We start from the raw sequence: 21,970 nt of genomic DNA on the forward strand, positions 1-21,970 counted from the left end.
CAATTCCAAATGCTTGATACTTTAGCATGTTCAAGCATGGTATGGCTTAAAAAACACCCTCTGTTCCATTAGCACCCATACTGGTCAATGAGAAAAAAATCCCACAACAGAGTGTGCACTTTTCATGTTCTCAAGAACGTTTCACTGTTCTTGCTGGCAAGAAAGGTTGACAGTGAGGGAAAACATCCAAAAATTAGGAGAGATGTTTTATGTGTAAGGTTTGTAGTGCAGAGTCAGTTTTAAGATAGTAGTTGCAGACTGACTGAATTACTCAGTGGTAAGTGCTGCAAGCATCATGTTATAATTCACTTTCTGGGACAAAGAAGGAATGACTGACTTCTATTTCTGAAGACATAAAGGCTGGCTGTAGTGCATCTGTGTTTCTTGCATTGGCTGAAATGCATAGATTCTTGAGAAGAAAAAGAGCAGAACTAGAGAGAAGAGTGATGGTCTTTATAGGCAGCACCAAAGCTAAAGATTGTATACTAAGGACAAAATTTGATTGAATGAGAAAGCACTCTTTAATTAGTAGAAAATCAACATCATCATCTGGTGGTGGTATATTCTGCCCTGAAAAGCTAAACATGGTATTCTTTCTGCTCTGTCCCAGCCGGAATTAATTCATTACTTTCTTGCACGGTATCTGCATCTTTAAATAATTACGTACAAGGTTTTCTCATTTAATGTAACAAAAGACATTTCCAGGCTTTATTTTTTTTAAAAAAAAGACCTATGGGTCTTGCTCTGTAGGAAGTAAACTTTATTGTTTTGTGTGCAAAACTTGTTGCATGACATTTCCCCCTCATTCTGAAGCCCTCTTCCATCTTGAAAGAGATAACAGTGCTAGTTGAAGAATACTGAAGGCTTAGTTATTTTAGCTGACAAATTACTAATTTCTTAACATAATATAAAGAAAACCTGTGAGATAGAGCTTAATTTTGCACACCTGATTTATCACTTGTGTATGTGTGTGCTTCCAAATGAATACATTCTTGTAAAAGCAGGATTGAAAAAGTTAATTGCCAAGCTTGGTGCTCCCATTCTCACATCCTTTTGAATCTCATACAGGACCTGCTGAAGTCTATGGGATTTACCAGCAGATAACTGAAAGCAGGATTGCACTGTATTTGTTCTGACCTGGTGGTGCCTATTTTGAGTACCTAGAAAATAATGGCCATGCTCTAATCTGTGTGGAATTATAAAGTGAGAATGAAATATACAGATGTTCTTACATTCTTTGACTCTAGCATACAATAATTTCCACTTGAGGAAATTTGCAGAGCTGCAACCTGGGCTACACCCTCTATTTTCACTAAACTCTACAAACCAGATAAATTTCCTCCAGGCAGATCCTCCTTCGGCTCCTTGCAACACAACTTTCTCACTTGCCACCTTTTCACCCAGTTCATGTTTCTTAGCTAGGGTAGTTCCTGTACTTGGATGAATTCTTCTTCATCAGATGAACATGGTAAACTGAAGGATTTACCACAAAGATCCACTCTAGCCAAGGTGAAGGAGTCATCCAGGCACACCTTAAGGTGGTAATACTTTTATTTCTCTGTTATTATATCAGAGGACTCATTTCTCATTTTCTTATATTCTTGGCTGGGAAGCAAATTGAAGCCAGCGATCCAGCAGAAAATACCTTGTCTAAAAAAGGAACACATGATTACTTGTCTTGCTTAGGTGGCAAAAGGAGTTAACTCATACTTGAATGGCTCCTTTTCATTGGCTAGAATGGACCTTCATGGTAAGTCCTCCAATGTGCCATGTTGCACAATCACACATACAATCAGTAGGATGAGGTGCCATGTATTGAGGACTTTATCCTACCTTGTCAGTGCTAAAAAAATTAGAATCATAGAATCATAGAGTTGGAAGGGACCACAAGAGACTCCACTGCACTCCGAGGGAGTTTGTTGCACTGTCAAACAACCCTTATTGTCAGGAAGTTCCTCCTAATGTTGAGGTGGAATCTCTTTTCCTGCAGTTTGAATCCATTGTTCCGCATTCTAGTCTGTTGAGCAGCAGAAAACAAACTTGTTCCCTCCTCAATATGACATCCCTTTATATATTTAAACAGGGCTATCATACCACCTCTTAACCTTCTCTTCTCCAGGCTAAGCATGCCCAGCTCCCTAAGGCGTTCCTCATAGGGCATGGTTTCCAGACCCTTCACCATTTTAGTCACCCTCCTTTGGACACGCTCCAGTTTCTCAACATCCTTTTTTAATTGTGGGGCTCAGAACTGGACACAGAATTCCAGGTGGGACCTGACCAAAGCAAAATAGAGTGGCACTATTACTTCCCTTGATCTAGATGCTATACTTCTGTTGATGCAGCCTAAAATTGCATAGGCCTTGTTAGCTGCTGCATCGCACTGTTGACTCATGTTTAACTTGTGGTCTACTTGGAATCCTAGATCCTTTTTACACGTAGTATCATTCAGCCAGATGTCCACAGTCCTATATCTGTGCATTTCATTTTTCCGCCCTAAGTGCAGTACCTTACATTTCTCTGTATTGAATTTCATTTTGTTAGCTTTGGCCCAGCTTTCTAGTCTCCATTCAGGTCATTTTGAATTTCGATTCTGTCCTCTGGAGTATTAGCTACTCCCCCTAATTTGGTGTCATCTGCAAATTTGATGTGTGATTTATCTGCAGTAATCTATGATAATTGTACTTACCCCCGCTTAGAATTGCTGTGGTTGTTTTTAAATTTAAGGCTGTAAGTTTGTCACAGAATCCACTTTGCTTGAAGTCTGCTTGAAGAAGGCTTTATTCAGACAAACCTCAAACTTTAGGGTAGCTGAAAAAAAACGAGGCACTTTCAGTTTTCTTTCAGTGAATCATAGAATTTCTGAATTAGAATTAAGAAATGAAAAATGTATTTTAAATCTATGTCTTTATTGTATAGGGGGGATCATGTGGCCCTCCAGATGCTCTTGAACTTTTGACCATTGGCTGTGCTTCCTAGGGTCTGTTGGGTCTTGTAGTCTACCAGTGTCTGATTCCCTGCTTTCAACCCATAAATAAAGTTAATAAAGTCAGTTAAAATTATTTTTGTCTTGAAAGAGCAAACTTTTTGCTCATTTTTAAAGAGTTTATTGCATGTTTGTAAACATGCTATGATTATCTGACAGCAAATGGGGCCTCCTGACTTATCGGGCTGGCCGAGTTGCTGGGGCCAGGCTGGGCGGTCATTTGAGGTGTGTGTGTGGGGGTCCGCGGGCTGGCCCCGCACGGCGCTGGCAGCCTTGCCTGGCGGGCGCCCATGCGGCATCGGACTCTAGCTCCCAGGAGTCCTGGGAGCGGAAGCGCCAAGGGCCGCTGCTCCTGGACTACAGCTCCCAGCACCACTCGGGAGCCGAAGCGGCCCTCATTGGCTGGCGCTGGGGGGGCGACGAGCCCTCCAATTGGCTGGGAGTCCAAGGGGGCGGTCCCCTTTGTGGCTCCCAGCCGCAGATTGGCTGGTGGGCCTATTTAGGCCCAAGGATTGCCGGTGGCCGGTGCCATTTTGCCTTCCTGGCTCGGAGAGGCAACGAGTGGACTGCATTTCTCTGGCGCTGCTTCACCACCACCCCCTCCTTCGGAAGCGTGGGTCGGGTGCAGCTGTGGCCAGGGGCTTTGGAGCTGCTTGCTCCAACTTTTAGGGAGGCGCAGCGGCGGCAGCAGCGGCTGAAGAACATCTGAGCTGCCAGCAGGGTCTACTCCTGTGGGGCCTCAGGCTTGCCCCACATCCCGATCTTGTGCCTGCCTCGTTTGGGAACGCATCTAAAGCCAACTGGCAGCAACCCTTTCATCAGGCAGGCACCACCTATTTCTCTCTGGCTTTTCTGTGGGGCGCTGGGGCTGCAGTCATGTCCAGTATGCCCTCTTTCAAGCAGGCCTCCAAATCAGTCCCCTCCCGACCGGCGACCAGGGACCAAGGTGGACGGCCACCAAAATTGTGGGCAGACCTGGCACCCAAGCCACGCAATCAGCGACCACCACAGCCACAGCCATCGGAGAGGGCTACAACATCCGGCCTTCCCCCTCAGTCGGGACAGAAAAATAAAACATCCCCATCAGGCCCGCTGCCCACTGGGGAGGCAACAGAGCCAGCAGCGACTACAGTGCCCCAACCCATGAATGCAGAGGCGCTGACAAATTTTACTCGAACTCTCGCTGCCTTTTTGGAGTAACAGCATGCCGCAACACAACAACCCTCCTTGCCAGCTCAAACTTTGGTCCAGCACCAGGCTGGGGATCCAGCCGTGGCGGTGGTAGATCCCCCTCCACCAGCTATGGAGGGACAGACTTTGGCAAGCCTTCAACATACCCTCACTGCCTTCCTGGAACAACAGCGCACGGCACCGCAACATCTGCCAAGATCACCATCACTACCAGCCCAGCCTCCTTCTGGGGAGCCGGCAGAGTCATCGACTGAACCTCCTCCTCCAGTTTTGGACGGCCAGGCATTAGCAGGTTTTACACGTACCATTTCCGAGTTCATGCAGCGAATGGACCAATGCGGGCGAGGAAGGAAGCACAGACGAACTTGTGAGGAGACATCAAGAGCCAGTGCCACAAGATCAAGCTCTTCATCCAGCAGCAGCTCCTCTGATTCAAGCACCTCCTCTTCATCCACATCATCCTTTTCCATTTCCAGGTCATCCCATAGATCTTCAGGGCGCAAGAAGAGGTCCAAAAGAAAGAAACACAACAAGAAGAACCGTGGGCGTGACAACAGGCTGGCTAATACAGGGGATAGTGAGTCCTGTAAACCATGAGGGAGAGAGGACTATTGGGTTGCAGGTGCGGATATCCCAGGTATGCCTGTCTGGGCTGCCAGGCGCAGGTCCAGGTGTCATGGGATAGAAGGGGGTCTGGGTCGATGGTCAAGCTCCCTCCTTCCCACTCCCTGCCAGGGGCGATATTTATCTGGGCCTTCACCTTCCCAAGTGCACCAGAAGGCGGATTCTCAAGGGTAAATATGTGGATGTTTTCTCCCTTCTGGAGCCCCTGGGTGATGAGGCCGCCTCCCTGTCGTGCAATAAAGGTGGCAAGAAGCGCAGGTCGCGCCAGGCAGAGCGCAATTTCTCCAATTGGACCTAGGGTTTCTCCACTTTTCTAGGGGTAGTTTCTTTGGCTTACCCAGACAGGGCTTGGCATCTAGCGAACCACATGTGTAATGTTCACAAAGCCCGAGCTATAGCTGGCGAGGCAGCCGCCATCGCCTATGATGCTGCCTTCCGAAAACGGGCCTCTGAGAGCAGCATGGATAGGTGGGATCAGATCAACAGTGATGTTTGGCTCCTCAGGGTGGGCCCTCACATCAAGGGGAGGACTGATCCCTCCAAGAACCCCAGGTGGTTGGCCAAAAAGGACTCCCGCAGGCCTCTCTGCTGGGAGTTCAACCTAGGAAAATGTGTCAGGTCGGTGTGCAAGTTCGACCACTGCTGTGAGGTGTGCATGGGTCCTCATGCCAAGCTCGCTTGCACTCACCCCTCAGGAACCCACCAGCCCTTCGTCAGGGACACCCCACCCCTGCAGCCTCCGGTAAGCGAGACATCCCCCCACCACTGCCACAGGGGGGTTGGGGGGTCCAAAATAAGCTCCCCAGGGCTGTTCAGTGTCCTTTCTCCTTTGCCCCCACACCTGTACGCCCGGCTGCCTTAATCAAGCTCCGACCAGGGCTACCCCCTTCGGGAGTCTGCCTGAATTCTAGCTGAAGGTTTCACACAGGGGTTCAGGATTCCTGCTCAGGGCCCCAGGGAGGCCTCTGATGCCCGCAACCTCAAGTCCGCCAGGGACATGCCTGAGGTTCTCAAAGCCAAACTGGACAAGGAGATCAAAGCGGGTAGGGTCGCAGGCCCCTTCTCTTCCCCCCCCTTCCCCAACCTCAGTGTCTCCCCACTGGGAGTGGTTCCCAAAAAGACCCCCGGTGAATTTCGCCTAATTCACCACCTCTCCTACCCCCCAGGAAAGTCCGTTAACGATGCCATCCCACCTGAGCTGTGCTCGGTCCTCTATGCATCGTTCAATCATGCAGTTAGGCTCATCAGATCATGTGGCCGGGGAGCCCTTATGGCTAAGTGCAACATTCAGTCAGCCTTCCGGCTCCTCCCTGTCCACCCGGATGATCACTGCCTGCTTGGGTTCAGATTCAAAAACCAATGGCATTTCGATAAGGCGATGTCCATGCGCTGTTCCATCAGCTGTGCAGCGTTCAAGACATTCAGCTCCTTCCTTGAGTGGGAGGTCAAGAGGAGGGCCTACCTCCCCTTTGGTCACCCACTAATTGGATGACTTTCTTTTCATAGGCAGGGCGGGTGACACCAGCTGCGCTAAGTTTCTCTCCACCTTTCAGTCCCTCACGGATGAGCTAGGGGTCCCCTTGGCAGTCGAGAAGACAGAAGGCCCTCTCCTTCCTGGGCATACAACTAGACTCTTCAGCCGGTCTTTCCCGACTGCCAGAGGACAAGCTCCTCAAACTCCATACACTAATCAAGGCCACCCTGTCGGCCCCTAAGGCGACCCTTAAGGAAATACAGACCATCCTGGGACACCTCAATTTCGCCTATAGGGTGGTCTCACCTGGTAGGGCCTTCTGTGCCAGGCTTGCCAGGGCCACGGCAGGCGTTCGGGGCCCCCACCACCACATCCGCCTTTCCAAGGGCATAAAACAGGACCTCCTCTTATGGGACAGGTTCCTTGACCACTATAACGGGGTTTCCCTTTGGCAACGCCCCTGGGCCAGGGCCTCCAAATCCATTCCGACGCAGCAGGCAGCCTGGGTTTTGGGGTCTATTTCCAAGGCCACTGGTGCACCCAGCGCTGGCCAGATCACTGGTTGACCACCAAAATCCGGAGGGACCTCACCTTCCTTGAATTCTTTCCCATCTTAGTGGCAGTTCACTTATGGGGCAGGGAGTTAGCCAACAGGGAGGTCACATTCTGGTGTGACAACCAGGTGGTTGTCAGGGTCATTAACACCCAAACCTGCAAGTCCGACAGAGTCATGCTCCTGTTACGTCTTTTTGTGTTGCTTTGTCTCAACAAGAACATCACTTTCAAGGCCCGCTTCGTGCCTGGTCTCGATAATAATTTGGCAGATGCTTTGTCTCGTTTTCAGGAGGCCAGGTTCCAGCGGTTGGCACCAGGAGCAGACCCCTCTCCCACCCCCTTCCCACCGGAACTATGGAACATTGGAAGTTTGTTGTGGCCCAGGGCATCCTGGCTTCTGTGGCTCCAGCTACCCTCCGAGCCTACGACAGAACCATCTCCAAACTACATGCCTTTTTCAGGGCTTCGGGCCTCAGCCCCCACTGGCCTATCCAGACCGAGACAGTCTTGCAGTTCCTAGTTTGGCTCCGGGAGGCCAGGATTGCTCCTCGTACCATGTCAGTACACCTGGCAGGGATCTCCTTCTTTTCTAAGGCAAGCAGTGCCCAGGACCCTTGCTCGTCGTTCCTGGTGCGGAGGGCCCTAAAGGGATGGAGGAGATCAGCCCCCCGGAGATCTGATGGCAGGAGGCCCATCTGCTTTGAGATCTTCTGTTCCATTTCCGAACACCTAAAACATGTCTGCCATTCTAAAGCTGAGGTCCGCCTTTTCAGGACGGCATTTGTCACGGCCTTATTCGGGGCTTTCAGGGTCAGTGAGCTAGTTTCCTCTGCCAGGGTGGGCGGGTCAGAGAGATGCATACAGGTGGGGGACATCGTCCTGGCCACCAAGGCCGTATACATAACACTCCAGAGGTCCAAGTGTGATCAGCTGGGGAAAGGGGCCACCATTACCCTAAATAAGCTGCGTGGCCACCGCCTGTGCCCTGTCAAAAATCTCCACAGCTACCTCTCATCCTGCATGAACATTAAGGGCCCACTATTCACCCATGAGGATGGTTCTTCTCTCACTAGATACCAGTTAGGCTCCGGATGGCCCTACAATGAGCTGGTTTACCTGTCATGGAGTTCGGTAGCCACTCCTTTCGCATCGAGGCTGCTACTTCTGCTGCACAATGCGGGATGACTCAGGACTCTATCAAGAAGCTGGGGAGATGGAGGTCCAGGACGTTCAAAGGTTACATCCTCCCACACTTGGACCAGTCTCATGGACTCTTGGGGGCTCAAGTTTAGGGCGAGGGTTGGTGGAAGGCAGCCCTCCCAAGGGCCTGGCCTTCGTGGCAGAAGCATAGGTCTCGGATCTGGTGGGCGTGGTTTCCTGTGCTGTGGAGCACAGGATCGGGAGTCATCAGGGGACCCGGGGGTGCTGAGGGAGAGCGATGTCGCCAATGCGGGGGCGATATCAATTCAGCGTTCCCTGGTGACAAGGGTGGAAAATGTGCACATGCGCATAGCTGGATGGGCGCAATATCGCGCACCTGGTCGGTTACCCCTCTGTCATCCTGATGCCTGGTCGTGACCAGGCATATTCAGTTCATAGACCAACATGGGTTGGTGGATGACAGATTCGGACCTTATGCTTTTCGGGCCAACCCTCCTTTCAGTTATGTTATAGTTAATAAAGTTGTGGCCATTTTCTGCCAATTGCTTGCCTTTGTGGTCTTTATTTAATTTGTTGCTTGTCTTGGTGGTCATTATTTCCTCCATCCCTGCCCAACTCCACAGCAATTAATATTTTCCCTAGGCAACATCTGCCTTGTTAAAAATCCCCCCACCCCCCCATCCCCACCCCATTTTATCACATAGTCTGGGTCTCAGGTTGCTTTTTGTCTTCCCAAAGGATGGGAATCTCTAAAAATGTGCATGAAAAAAACTGGAAGAAAAAGATGGATTTGAGGCAGTTTTGTGGTCTGTATTTTTGCTAACTGTTAAAGATTTAGCATGCTGGCCGTTAAATAAGGACAGCACCTAGAGGTGCTTCCAGATTCAGTATTAATTGTGAAGTCACCTTGCTGTATTCAAGGTTGTGATCCTTCTTTTCATATGTCTGTCATTTTTCATTTCTCACAGAAGGCAACTACTCATTTTTTTTTTTATCAGAAGCACCAAGAGCTGTCTGTCTTTCTTGAAGTACCCTATGAGGTTATTGAAGAGTAAACATTCTTAATTGCAGCATTGCTCATTCATTTTTCCTAATTACTACTGCATGAATTCCACAAAAAGAGTTCATATCTGTGCACATTATATGATGGGGAAAGAGCTTTGAAAAGTTATTATTATTATTTTTTACTATAGTTCCTGGAAGACTTCAGCTGTCGTGTCCAAAAAGTAATGATTCCACATTCTAGGCAGGATTCATTCCCTTTATGGTGTGGTAGGCATGTGAGGAGAGGCAGAAGGTCAATTTTTGATCCTTCTAATTTCATATAGTCTGAACTCCTACCAGTTATGAAACCAACATTGGTATTCAGGTTTCTTCCATTTACTTTGTGTGTTTGTGTGTGTGTGTGTGTGTGTGCTGAGTATTGTTTTAAATTGATTATAGTAAGCCACCCAAAAATCTTTCAACATTAGGTGGGATATAAATATTTAATAAAATAAATAATGAATAGAATAATAAAATGTTCAACTCTTTTGCGGCGAGGTGGGGAAAAAAACAATTTACTACAAAACTACACCTTTAGAAGCATTTTTAAACTGGTAATTTATCTGGGGGGGGGGATTTTTAAAATTGGGCTTGAGTTTGGAGTCTGAGGGCCAATCAGTAGTCCTCTGGCCTACATAGATCCCACTGGCTGCAAGATTCCCTCTTGTACTATATGGAGTAGATACACCAGTTTCTAGACTAATAGAATAAAGTCTGTCTTTACATCTGGAAAGCTAAATGTATTAGCTTTATTATATTATAAGTATATTAGATCATGATCCTGCTCCATTCAGGGTTCATCATGTTGTTCCAGAGCATTCAAAGCATACACTATTTTACTACAACATTAAATATAATGGGACTTGAGCATCCATAGATTTTGGTATCCACAGGGGCCGTGGAACCAAAACTTCTGGATACTAAGGGCCCATTGTATGATTCAGTGCTTCTCTGGATAGTGAAGATAGTATCCATAAGATTTACCATGGATTTTTTGGAGACTAAGAGTGATAAAATGCCACAACCACAATAAAAGGAATAGTGAATTAATATGTGCTTACTTCTCACATGGGCACATGTGATATTTCCCTTTAAAGTGCAGAGAGTAGGAAATTAAAGTAGATTACTATAAAGGACTTTTTAAATTGGGGAGTTTTAAAATACAAGACCTCTGACAGTAAAGTTCCTTTTGCAAGGTTTTTTAATGCCTGCCTAGTTCTTTTTCTCCCTCCTTATCCTCCATTTAGCTGGAAGTTTTTTTAGCAGCATTGGCATTAGAAGGATGATGAAGGAGAGCTTGTGAACCTTACTACAGTGTTATACAGTTTACTTCCTTTCCTCTCTCACATCCCTGCTGGCTTCTACAAGGACTAGAGAAGCTCCAAGTGGATGGAAAATCAGCAATAATCAAGTCTGTCTATTGAACTAATTTAGAAGACCCAATGGATGATTAATGTGGTTGAAGATTAATGGATGTACATGTTGTATTGCAGCAGAGAAGAGCCACAAAACTGTTTCCACTGTTGTGAGGGTTCTAGATTTTGATGGAATGACCCTCCTCAAGGCTTCTAGGTCCCCAGATGCAGTGGGTCCAGTATTACCCCTAGGGAGCACCCAACTTGTCAGATTTAAGCAAGATACCCATAGTCACAGACCTCCCCATTCTACCACAGCTTGGAAACTGAGGGGCACCGATGGAAAACAAATAATCAGATTAACTTCACACAATTTTAGCTGGCTGTTTATCTTTTCTTTGGAGCACTTTGGTGTTGGGTAAAGGGGTTGGCTCTGATTATTCTAGGTGTAATAATGATGCCAGTTTTTTTCCATGGGGGTGATCACCGTACTTAGATCTTTGAAATGGCTCATCCCTTTACAGCTACCATGTTGGTAAGGAAGAACAGGGGCTGGCTGAATACAATTATAATCTTCTGTGCAATTGGGAGCTCTGTGGAGGCCATTAACCACTTTCAGCTGAATGTTGTTATACAGTTTCTGCTCAGACCATCTCCACCTGGATAGAGAAAGTATGGTTGGAGCATGTATGCCCACTTTGCACCCATGTGTTCTATTCCCTAAGGTCTGGAGAGGACTAGTGTTCTTTTCTGAGAGTCTGTAGACATACTTGTTCTTTTCTGAGTGCCTCTTGTTTGCAGATTGCTCTTGAAATCGTCAATACATTTAAACCAAGTAAGATCAAGATCACAGGCAAGTATTTCCTTCCCCCTATGATTTACAGAGTGGCAATTTGAACTAATACAAAGTTGAATTGACAGTTAAACTCTGAATTTCGAGTTCTGGATTGGAAGTTACTGCAGAAAAACAAACCAAATTAGGGGGAGTAGCTAATAGTATTTCCATTTGTGATACATACATATTGTATGTATGTGTGGCTTGCTTGCTTCCTTTCTTGATTTGTTTCTTCTGGAGTAGCTATTATCCAGACCAGTGATTTCCAGACTTTTAACGCTACCACCCCTTTTTTCTTGGGCAATTACCCTAGCATCCCCAGGCCCTGTTTCTTGATATTAGTCTATTAGCACCTAGCCAACCAGCAGCATCTACCTCAGCTGCGCCCAGCTCACCACTGCTGCCACCTCTGCTTCTCATTCATGAATTTGACAGTGACCCAGGTCTGCTTCTCCCTCTTACAGCAAAAAGAAGACCAGTTGGCAGGCTGCAAAGGAGCAAGTGGCCAGGCAGACTGAGAAGCCTCTTGCCTGCTCTGGTCTTTGTTGCAAGGCTGGTATGGCTGAGAGGCTTCTTGGTTACTGCTTGACCAGGTACTCAGTTGTTGCTCCCTTTGTACCTGATCACCCTGGGAGCAGCAATTGAGCAGTGACTGAAGAGCCTCTTGGCTGTGCCAGACTTGTGGCAAAGACTGGGACAGGCAAGAATCTTCTGCTCAACTGGCTGCTTGATTGCTGCTCCCAAATAACAGGTGCAGGACTCTCAATCCTACTTTGCCAGGGCTGAGAAGGGCAACCAGCTTCCCACTTTTCTCTCCAGCTAGAAAAGACTCTCAATCTGAGAGAGGCAAAGGATGAATTGATGTCAGAACTCCAAAGCCAATTACTGATCAGTCTTCACATTCACTTTGGTTACTGTTCATATTGTTGTGTAATTGCTTTAACTGTAGTTCTGTCAGCTTTGCTTTGCTTTGCTAGGGGGGATGGGGCGCTGTGCTTGGGACGGATTGCAGCCTAGGATTGGAATGCACTGTTTAATTAGCTGGAGACATCTGCGGAGCCTGTCCAAGGTCAGGTTGGTTTCTCAAGCCTAGTTAGCCTGGGAAGCAAGGGGGGAAGAAGGTGGAGAGAAGGAAAGGCGGGAGAGGAAAAAAGGTGGGGGCTTGAGTACTTTTAACTTGGTGTTTGAGGTTTGGCTTTCAGATTTCACTGAAAAGTCTGTCTGATCACTTTCATCTGTATCTCAATAAACTTCACTGCTTTTAAGCAAGTTGCTGTTGTGGATCACTGGTGGAAGTTGTTGGATCTTACAATTGACCCTAGATACTCCTCCTCTAGAGATGTGCTTTTCTCATACAGCTTCAGCTTGCCCCTCCCTGCCCTGTTTCTTCTGTTACCTCTTCTCTTTGCCCTGTCCAATGAAAGAAAGCAGCAATAGCAACACAACTCCAACCTGCCAGCCAAGTCCCAGCAAAGCCTAAGCAGGGTGAAAACTCCTTTTTGCTACCACTTCTCCACCACTGCCACATGCTCTAACTCCTTATCCCACCATGACCCTAAAGGCTGCCGGTTTCCCATGTGTTTCTTGCATGCTAATACTTTGACTGAAGGACCCCCTGCTGCTGTCTTTTTCCTCACTGCCCCCTGGATCCTTCCACTGTGCCCAGGGGACAGTACCGCTCCTTTTGGAAATCCCTGATCCATGCAATGTAGCCTGATATGAGGGGGATTCCAAGATAGTCTTTCTCTAGAGTGATACAATATTGAATAAACTGGGAGTGACTGACTTTGCCACAAAGTCACCTGTAGAATAGGCTTCAATTTGAATATCTTGTTTTCGGATCTCCAAAATCTCTCTCTCTCTCTCTCTCTCTCTCCAAAATCTCTCTCTCTCTCTCTCTCTCTCTCTCTCTCTCTCTCTCTCTCTCTATATATATATATATATATATAATATCTCACATGAATCTCTTTTCTTTTCAGGGTATTCTGTTTTCAGCTCCTGAATGTCTGAAAACCCCACAGGATTTACTAAAGCTGTACTTGCATGAATCCAGCCGTGTGTACCGTGATAAGATGGTTGACGAAAAGGACTTTGTTGCCTTTGACAAAATGCAAATAGAAATTACAAAGAAGTTTTATGATGTAAGTAATACATGTCTAGTTCAGTCATTTATGTCAGATCATCCATGTTCTAAACAAGATGTAGATGTGGTCACTTCATACAGACACTTTTATGTGCGGAGAACTGAATAATATGATTTCTCCTCATTGATGGGAGAACAGAATGTGCAATTTAGAAACAAGGAATGCTGTAGAAGGGGTTATTTCTGTCTGCTCCTTGGCCATGGGAACAAAATGTTGGGGTCTGCATAAGAATGAAATTAAGTGAATGTTGTGCATCAGATCACTACAGAGAAATATTAAATGTAAGAAGGTGAGTTGGGATGTCTGTTAAGAGATTGGAGATCGGACACTACCATCTGATTCTTTCTCTTTTCAGGAGCCAGCATATTACACTAGCTGATGCCTGATAAGTTGTGTGTGTGTGTGTGTGTGGGGGGGGGGTTCCCCCTGGGGAGGGGGTTGTTTTGCCTAGTTTGCCCAGGTTTCATCTTCATTGAAATGCAACATTGTGTTTCACTTTTGTCTTTCTTAGGAAGTAGAGGAGGCCTTGGAACAAACAAGGAAGATGAACATATTTTGCCATTTTGCAAAAGGGGTCGGGGAGCCCAAATACATGCCTTTTAAGAGCTGGGAATCCTTGAATCAGATCTTAGTGGAAGCCTTAGAAAATCACAATGAAGTCAATGCTGCCATGAACTTGGTGTTGTTTGAGGATGCTATGAGCCACATGTAAGCAGTTTTTTTTTTGTATTTAGTAATGCTTGTGAGGTTTACCTTCCTTGGGGGTGGACACTCTGTGTGTGTGTGAATCTACTTCTAACTGAGGGAGTACTGGGTGACCAAACTTTCTGAAAAATTGTCTATAAGTTCTCTGTTTGGGTACAGGAACTTTAAATGATTTTTCTTAGTTATATCCAAATCTTTAAAATCCAGGTTTCCAGCTTCCTATTTAATGGGGCCATTGGTTTTTTTCATTGATCATTTAGAAAGAAAGAGGGAGAGGAGGAGAGGGAAGGAGAGAGGTTTTTTTTTTTTTTAAATAAGAACCCATTCATACAAATGCTTTTCCTTGAATGAGGACTAATATACCGTAGTCTGTTATTTATCAAACTAATTGCATCACTCATCAGCCCCTATCCCTGGGACTTCAGGAAGACTCTATTATGAAAACAAAAGATTGCAATACAGGATCCTGTAAATTTAATTAGGTGAGCAGGTGGGTGAAAAGGTGTGTTTTCTTCAACATTCGTATTGACAATATGTATGACTGGCTTTTAAATTGAAATCAGCTTTGCTTAGTTGCCTAAGTAGCAACTTACTTAGAATGATTCAAATGCATGAACATCACAGTGTTAGATCACCTCCCTCTACACACACACACACACACACCTTCCAGCTGTTATAAAATAGATGCTTTTTTTCATTAGAAAGGGGCGGGAGGGGCAGACTGACAGTTTCTGCAACTCCAGGCAGCAAATTCAATCACTGTTACAAAAGCGAACAATTCCCACAGTCCTTAGCTCTTGCTGCTTGTTCTTTTGTGTTCTGGGGAGTGTAGCATCCTTTCATTTCCTGCACCAGAGGGCCTTGATGTTTAATACAGTTGTAGTGCCATTGCATGCCACGGTGCTTTTATTCTATTTGGTTACTGGCGAGCATTTTATCTTCAGTGGTTTCATGCTGACCAGGCTGTACTCGAATCTGGTGTTCAGTGCACAAAAGCAGGCACTGACAGTGACTTGGGGGGTGTTCTCACTGGCTTATACTCTGTGTTACAAATCAAATCCAAGGTATAGCATTCCTATTAGAAACCGCATTAACTCTAGAACAGTTCCAGAGTAACCCGCAATCGTTCCCACTAAAATCCGAATCGTAAAGCGAATTTTTATTTAATCCGTGTTAATGGCGTATAATATGGGTTAAAAAAATGGAAGGGTCGAACCTACAATTTTTCCTTGATTCGGGATAGGATTCGGAGTATTTAAATAGGAACGTTTCGGCCTTTGAATCAGGTCAACTGGATGGGAGGAGCAGAGCGCGATGGGCTGGCCTGGGGGTGTTACCCTCTTTGGTCTCTTCTGCATCACCAGCGCCATTTTCTTCCATTCGCATAATAGCCTTTCCTCCGGTGGATTGCAACCTCCCCTCTGCTCCTCTTTCATAGACCGGAGAGCCATTGAACACCATTTTTAACTATTCTTTTTTTCTTTTTCACCTCTGCCTGAGCAGCAGATGGGCTTTGGAGGAACTATGGGATGGGTTTTTCAGGACATATCCCCCCTTGAAGGCTCTCCAGACAGCCCTGGGAGCAATCTTCCCCAAAGATTCTCTCCCCATGGGGCAGCCAAAGCGAATTTGGGGCTACCGAGGCTATTTCCAGAGGAACTATGGGATGGGTTTTGCAGGACATATCCCCACTTAAGGGCTCTCCAGACAGCCCTGGGAGCAATCTTCCCCAAAGATTCTCTCCCCTTTGGGGCAGCCAAAGCGAATTTGGGGCTACCGAGGCTCTTTCCAGAGGAACTATGGGATGGTTGTGTTTGTTGTGTTTGTGAGACATTTATCCTCTTCTGCCAGAGAGTGCTGGTGCCATAATAAACTACCATTCCCAGGATTCCCTAGCACTGAGTTATAGCAGTTAATATGGGGAGACACAGAAGAGGAAGAATAAGCGCCTCCTGATTGGCTCTTTTAAAAAAAACAACCGCAAAATTTATAACGAATTAAAAACGGCCAGGTAGTGGGAACGCAGGTACAGGCTACATCGGTGTATGTTACTCCGAATTAATGTGACGTCATGATGACGTCACTTTGATTGACAGCCGAAACAAGTGAATGTGAACGAAAAAGTAACAAAACCAGTTTAAATATACACCAATTCATCCTTGAATGGGGACGAAACAGGGTCAATTATAGCGAATTAAAATAAAACGTTAAGTAAATGGGAACGATACAAATAAAGCGAATTGAAAAGCGGGATAACACTCGCTGTATTTTGAATCGCTTTAAAATGAACCGCTGTATTTAAATTCGTTTTAAATCACAAGTGAGAACACCCCCTTGGTGTGTTAGGCTTGTAAAAGAAAGACAATTTTTAGAGGCTCTCTATACACTAGCCACTAGGTACCAGGACTACTCTACTCTGTCTAATTGCAGCATGGCCTTAAAACAAGGGTGAAGAGTCCGCTTCTCCTTTCAAGAGGACAAAGCTGTGATTGAAGCCCTACTCATATGGCTGTTTTGGGGTCTTTCAGCCTGGACAAAAGGGGTATTGGTGGTTGTTTTTTCCCTGTTTGCTCAAGTTGAGCATGCTCTTATCAAAAATGTTATATGAATCTGCCTTATGTCTTTTCATTTCAAGCAAAAGCCACTGATGCTGCCCAATGACCCACACATACTACAAAAACAAATTACTACAATATATGCTATATGCTAGTGAATGCTTCTGTTTGCAGTGAATGGCAGAAGGGGAAAGGTAAATGATCTACTTTTAATGAGCACATTTAATTCAGGCAAAGAAAAGCATGAGTGCATTGAAAAAAGAAGTCCCCCACGGGCTCTTGTAGTTTGGCTCTTCCTGGTTATTCCATTTGTTAGATAGCTGGGAAACCCACATATCAAGCTCACCTGTCTGATTAAGAGTAGACTCTTCCTACACAGCTATACTTCAGTTAGCTAGACATCACTTCTTTTAACAGAACGTAATATGAAAAGAATGGCGATAGGTTCCTGCACCACAAAAATGAAAACAGTTCAACATATTTCATCAAATGTTTCATTGAAAAATAACAATATGCACGTGTGTAATGAAACAACCAGGTCAGATAAGCCTTGTATAAATAAACAAAAACATTTTGAACCTTCTTGAGAGCATTTGAAGCCTTCTTCCAAAATGCATCCTGGATTAATTTTTTCTTTCACAAGCTTCCACTTTTCTTATGATGTCCATTTCCATGGTCAGACTTATAGATCAATATTTTTATGTAATGGAACTTGGCTGTAAGGTATATTCACCTGCTCAACTTTTATTTCTCTTGTTTTCCTGTCCCTTGAATGTTCAGCAAGGGATTATTGAGCCAGTTACTGTTTTCCTTGCCTGTTGCAGACAGGCACACATAGCTACAGTTGGATTTGCAGAAGTAGAAACCCACTCTTCTCCAACTAAAGCTTTTATTTGAATTCTTTACTGCAGACACTTCTGCAACTGAACACCAACAGTCTGTGTTTCTCTGACCCTCCATCACCCTCCCAATGCAGACTCCTAAAAAACTTGTTACTAGACAAAGGATGAGGAGGGAAAGGAGTTGGATGGGTATAAAAATACTTGCTATTAAGGAACTTAACTTAACTTAACAGAGGCTTTGTTAACTGAGGTTATTCCATCATTGCAAGACATTATGTATTTATTTAGGCTGGGATATGTGATAGGTTCACCTTAGGGTCACCATAAGTTGGAAATGTCTTGAAGGGATACAACACACACACACACACACACACACACACACACACACACACACACACGGTCTTCATGCAGAACCTTTTTGATGGCAACTCCAACTCCCTGGTTTGTCTTTCCTGAGATCATTCTGAATCAGTCCTTGAAAAGGTTTCAGAATTTTTTTAAAAAAGCTTTCTTACTCACTTTTAAAGCATTTTTTAAAAATGTAAATGCCTCTTTAAAATTTCACTCTATCTGTATGGTTTTATTTCTTCTCCTGTAGACTGTAACAGTTTTTAAAATGATATTTAGTTTTATTGTTCATGTGTGATACTTTTGTTTTTTTTATACTGGTTTATGTAAATGCTGCCTCAAATGCCTTAGATTATAAATAAATACTTCCTTCTCACTTAGCAGGTATAAACTCAATGTTAGTCATACAATAAATATTTTGATCTTTAATAGATGAATCACTAGCTCAAAATCTATCTTTGCTAACCACTAAAGATTTTTGAGCCCCTTCATGGCATACCCACAATTTTGATAATTGCTGAGCATTATCAAGCTTGCTCCAGGAATAGAAAATTACTTTGCATGAGGGCAGTCAAACATCAGTGGTAACATTGCTACGCAAATGGTGATGGAATGAAATGAAATGGTAAAAGGAAAGATTTCTTTACTGGTACCTGTGCTAATGTATTTTGGAGATTTAGTGACTGTGAAAAAAAAGAAAATTTAAGGACAATAGAAAGAACAGTAACCTCCCAAATCTAGAATGCAACTGCTTGGCTTCCATTCTCCTCAGAATATACCTATGGACAAGGGCATATTTATTTTGGTGGTGGTGGGGGACATACTAATAAATGATTGTTTAATGTTACATGTACAAATTCCAGGTTCAAGTGCCCCCTGATGTCCTATCATCCTCAGGCAAACTATGAGCTTTTTGCTTCCGTGACTTATCATTACATCAACAAATCTAGCCATAATGTGCTCTGTCTTAATTGTGATTTAGTGCAGAAGTGGCAAATTGGTGACCCAGATGTTTTTGAATTCTGACTTCCATCAGCTCCTGCCATCATGACCAATGTTTAGATTGGATGGGAGTTGTAATTTAACAGCATCTGGAGGAGCACTGCTCCCTTGGTTTATGGACACAAGCCAGGATCCCAAACCATAAACCAAAGTTGGTTTGTTAAATCTTGTGTGTCTTCAAGACATTTCTGACATTTGGCAACACTAAGGCAAATTATCAATAGGTTTTAGTGGCAATATTTATTCAGAGAGGATTTGCCTTTGTCTTCCTCTGCGACTGTGACTTGCTCAAGGTTACCTGGTGGGTTTCCACGGCTGAGACGGGATTAAAACCTTGGTCTCCAGAGTTGAAATCTAACATTCAGACCACTACACCATCACATTTTTTTTAAACAAAATTTGGACCTGACAGTGAATTGTGGTTACCAGATAATGCAGTGTGCCCTTGGCTTACGTGGGAGATCCGTTCCGGACCCCCCGTGTAAGCCAAATATTGCGTATGCTCAAGCCCCATTCAAGTGAATAATAATAATAATAATAATAATAATAATAATAATTTATTTATATCCCGCCTCTCCCTGTATTGGATTGAGGCGGGTAACAAGATATCAAAAAGAATAAAATCAAGTAAAAAACAAAGAAAGCAAAAAGCAAAAACAAAACAAAACAAAACAAAACATGGAAACAGTAGTTAAAAGACATATTACATTTCAAGTTCCCAAACTCCCTCCCACCATATGAAACAATAAAACAATTCCCAACTGATGGCCAATAAAATGAATCAAGATCAATCAATCCAATGGGAACAATTAGGTAAGTGGAAAAATTGGAAATCAGTTTGGGAAGGCTCGCCGGAAAAGATCCATTTTTATTGCCTTCTTGAAGGCACCTAAAGATGTTATTTGGTGGTGCGTGCGGCATGGGCGTGTGCCCCATTCATTCAAATGGGACATGCCACCCCTTGCGCCTTGCATGCTCCCATGTGGCTCTACACAGCTTTGCACATAAGCTCAAAGCCGCGTATAACACGCCCGCATAAAACGCGGACGCACTGTGGAAGTAAAAGTATCAAATCTCCTCGTGGTTCTGTTGGAGGAGGCATGGGGAGCACTAAGCCTGAGGCTCCTTCGTGCAATGTTATATCATAGTTCAGCATTATGTCCAACAAGGCCAACCTCAGACACCTGAACTTGGGTTGTAATCTTAGAGTACTGTTGTGGGAAGGAACAACAGAAACAATTGCAATACAGCTAGGAACAATCTCCTGGACTTTTGAAGATGTCCAGATTAAGGACAAAGTGAGGAATGCTTGCACATTTCCACATGAAGGGGCATCCCAACACCTCATGAAACTCCATTGAAAATTGGTCCATCATCATGAGGGTTTTTCTTGCATTTGGGGACTTTTTATTACAAAGATTTGCACAGAAAACATTGTTGTCATCCCCCCTACAAAATTCATTGTTTTGTACAAAAGCCTTTCACAAAAAATTTCACCAAAAAGTCTTGAAATGAGGAGAAAAAACAATGGAAGAATTCAGATACTCCCATAATGTTGCCCAGCTGGGGGAAAACTTTTGGAATTCTCTATTCTTGGATCAAACATAGATCAGAATGGGGACTGCAGTCAAGAAATCAGAAGAAGACTAAGAATGAGGAGGGCAGCTATGAAAGAACTAGAAAAGGTCCTCAAGAATAAAGTCATACCACTAAGCACAAAAGTCAGAATCATACAAGCAATTGTGTTCCCCATTGCGAGATGCGAGAATTGAATAATTAAGAAAACAGATAAAAAGAAAATAAATTCATTCTAGATGAGGTGTTGGAGAAGAGTGCTGACAATACAGTGGACAGCCATAAAGACAAACAAATGAAATGGGTCATAGAACAGATTAGGCCTTAGAGCTCTCTAGAAGCCAAGATGACGAAACTGAGTCTGTCATACTTTGGCCACATCATGAGAAGACATGGCACATTAGAAAACCCCATAATGCTAGGAAAGATGATAGAAAAGAGAAAGAGAAGAAGACCACACACTAGGTGAACGGACTCAATCAGGGAGGCCATGGGCATGAATCTGTAAGAACTGAGGACAGTAGTGGAAGACAGGGAGTATTGGAGATGTCTCATCCACAGCTATGAATTGAGATTGATTCGAGGGTAATGATCAACAACAACAAGCTTCTTGCCTGCGAGAGTGAAGTAAGAGCTGCATTCCTAATCCAGAGACACTTCCTTGAAGATAAGCCATCTGTCTGCTAGTGAACATTGGGGATATCAGAATCTGTGCTCTTCCTTTATGACTAGGAAGACATGTCTACTTGGGTTAGGTGTTGAAGAGCTATTTTCTCAGGTGTATGAACAATGTGCTAAGTAACATTAAATGGGAATATATGTCATGAGCACAGAACTGACAACAAGGACACCAAGGCAACAAAAGGACAAAGAATAAAAGAATGTCTTCTTCTCCCTGTCTGCCCCCTCCAAGTGCTAGATTGCTCCACGAAAATCCTACTGTACTGGCTCAGGCAATGAAAATTTGGGGATTGTGGGTCATTATGTGTTCTCAGAAAATAACTTTTCAGCCCTGATTTCCTAAAACAGCTTCATTTATATACCACTTCATACCGAACTAGCAGTGTCTAAGCCAGGGGTTGGCAACCTGCGGCCCGGATCCGGCCCGCGGAGGCCTTTCAGCCAGCCTGTGGCTGCCGCTGCTGCCGCCGCCACCAATTGCGGCTTTTTGCTGCTATGGGCGCTGTCATTTCACCCCCCAAAATGGTGAAGTCTCGCACGACCTTCCCCGCCATTTTGGGGGGGGAAATGGCGGCGTCCATAGCGGTGAAGTCTCGCATGACCACAGAAAGGGTCGCGCGAGACTTCACCGCTATGGGCAGCGGCCTCTGGGAGGCCCGTTGCCGTCACTGGGGTCCCCCAGGAGGGTTCCGGCGGCGGCAGTGGGCCTCTGGGAGGCCCGTTGCCGTCACTGGGGTCCCCCAGGAGGGTTCTGGTGGCGGCAGCGGGCCTCTGGGAGGCCCGATGCTGTCACTGGGGGCCCCCAGGAGGGCTCTGGCGGTGGCAGCGAGCCTCTTGGAGGCCCAATGCCGTTGCTGGGGCCCCCCCAGGAGGGCTCCGGCGGCAAAGAGGGGTAG

General features: G+C 45.1%; 1 protein-coding gene across 1 annotated transcript in view; it reads left to right on the forward strand.

Moving 5' to 3' along the window:
* LOC149322050 (dynein axonemal heavy chain 9-like) overlaps positions 1 to 21,970 on the forward strand; it is a 261,190-nt gene that overhangs the window by 66,313 nt on the left and 172,907 nt on the right. The window contains exons 14-15 of the mRNA XM_089533794.1: positions 13,202 to 13,363; positions 13,878 to 14,074. Of these exons, the coding sequence (XP_089389920.1) occupies positions 13,202 to 13,363; positions 13,878 to 14,074 (359 nt within the window). The remainder of the gene's footprint in view (positions 1 to 13,201; positions 13,364 to 13,877; positions 14,075 to 21,970) is intronic.

This window comes from Sceloporus occidentalis, unplaced genomic scaffold (assembly GCF_023333645.1).
Source record: "Sceloporus occidentalis isolate IW3139 unplaced genomic scaffold, rSceOcc1.0.p SCAF_1, whole genome shotgun sequence".
Taxonomy (NCBI): Eukaryota; Metazoa; Chordata; class Lepidosauria; order Squamata; family Phrynosomatidae; genus Sceloporus; species Sceloporus occidentalis.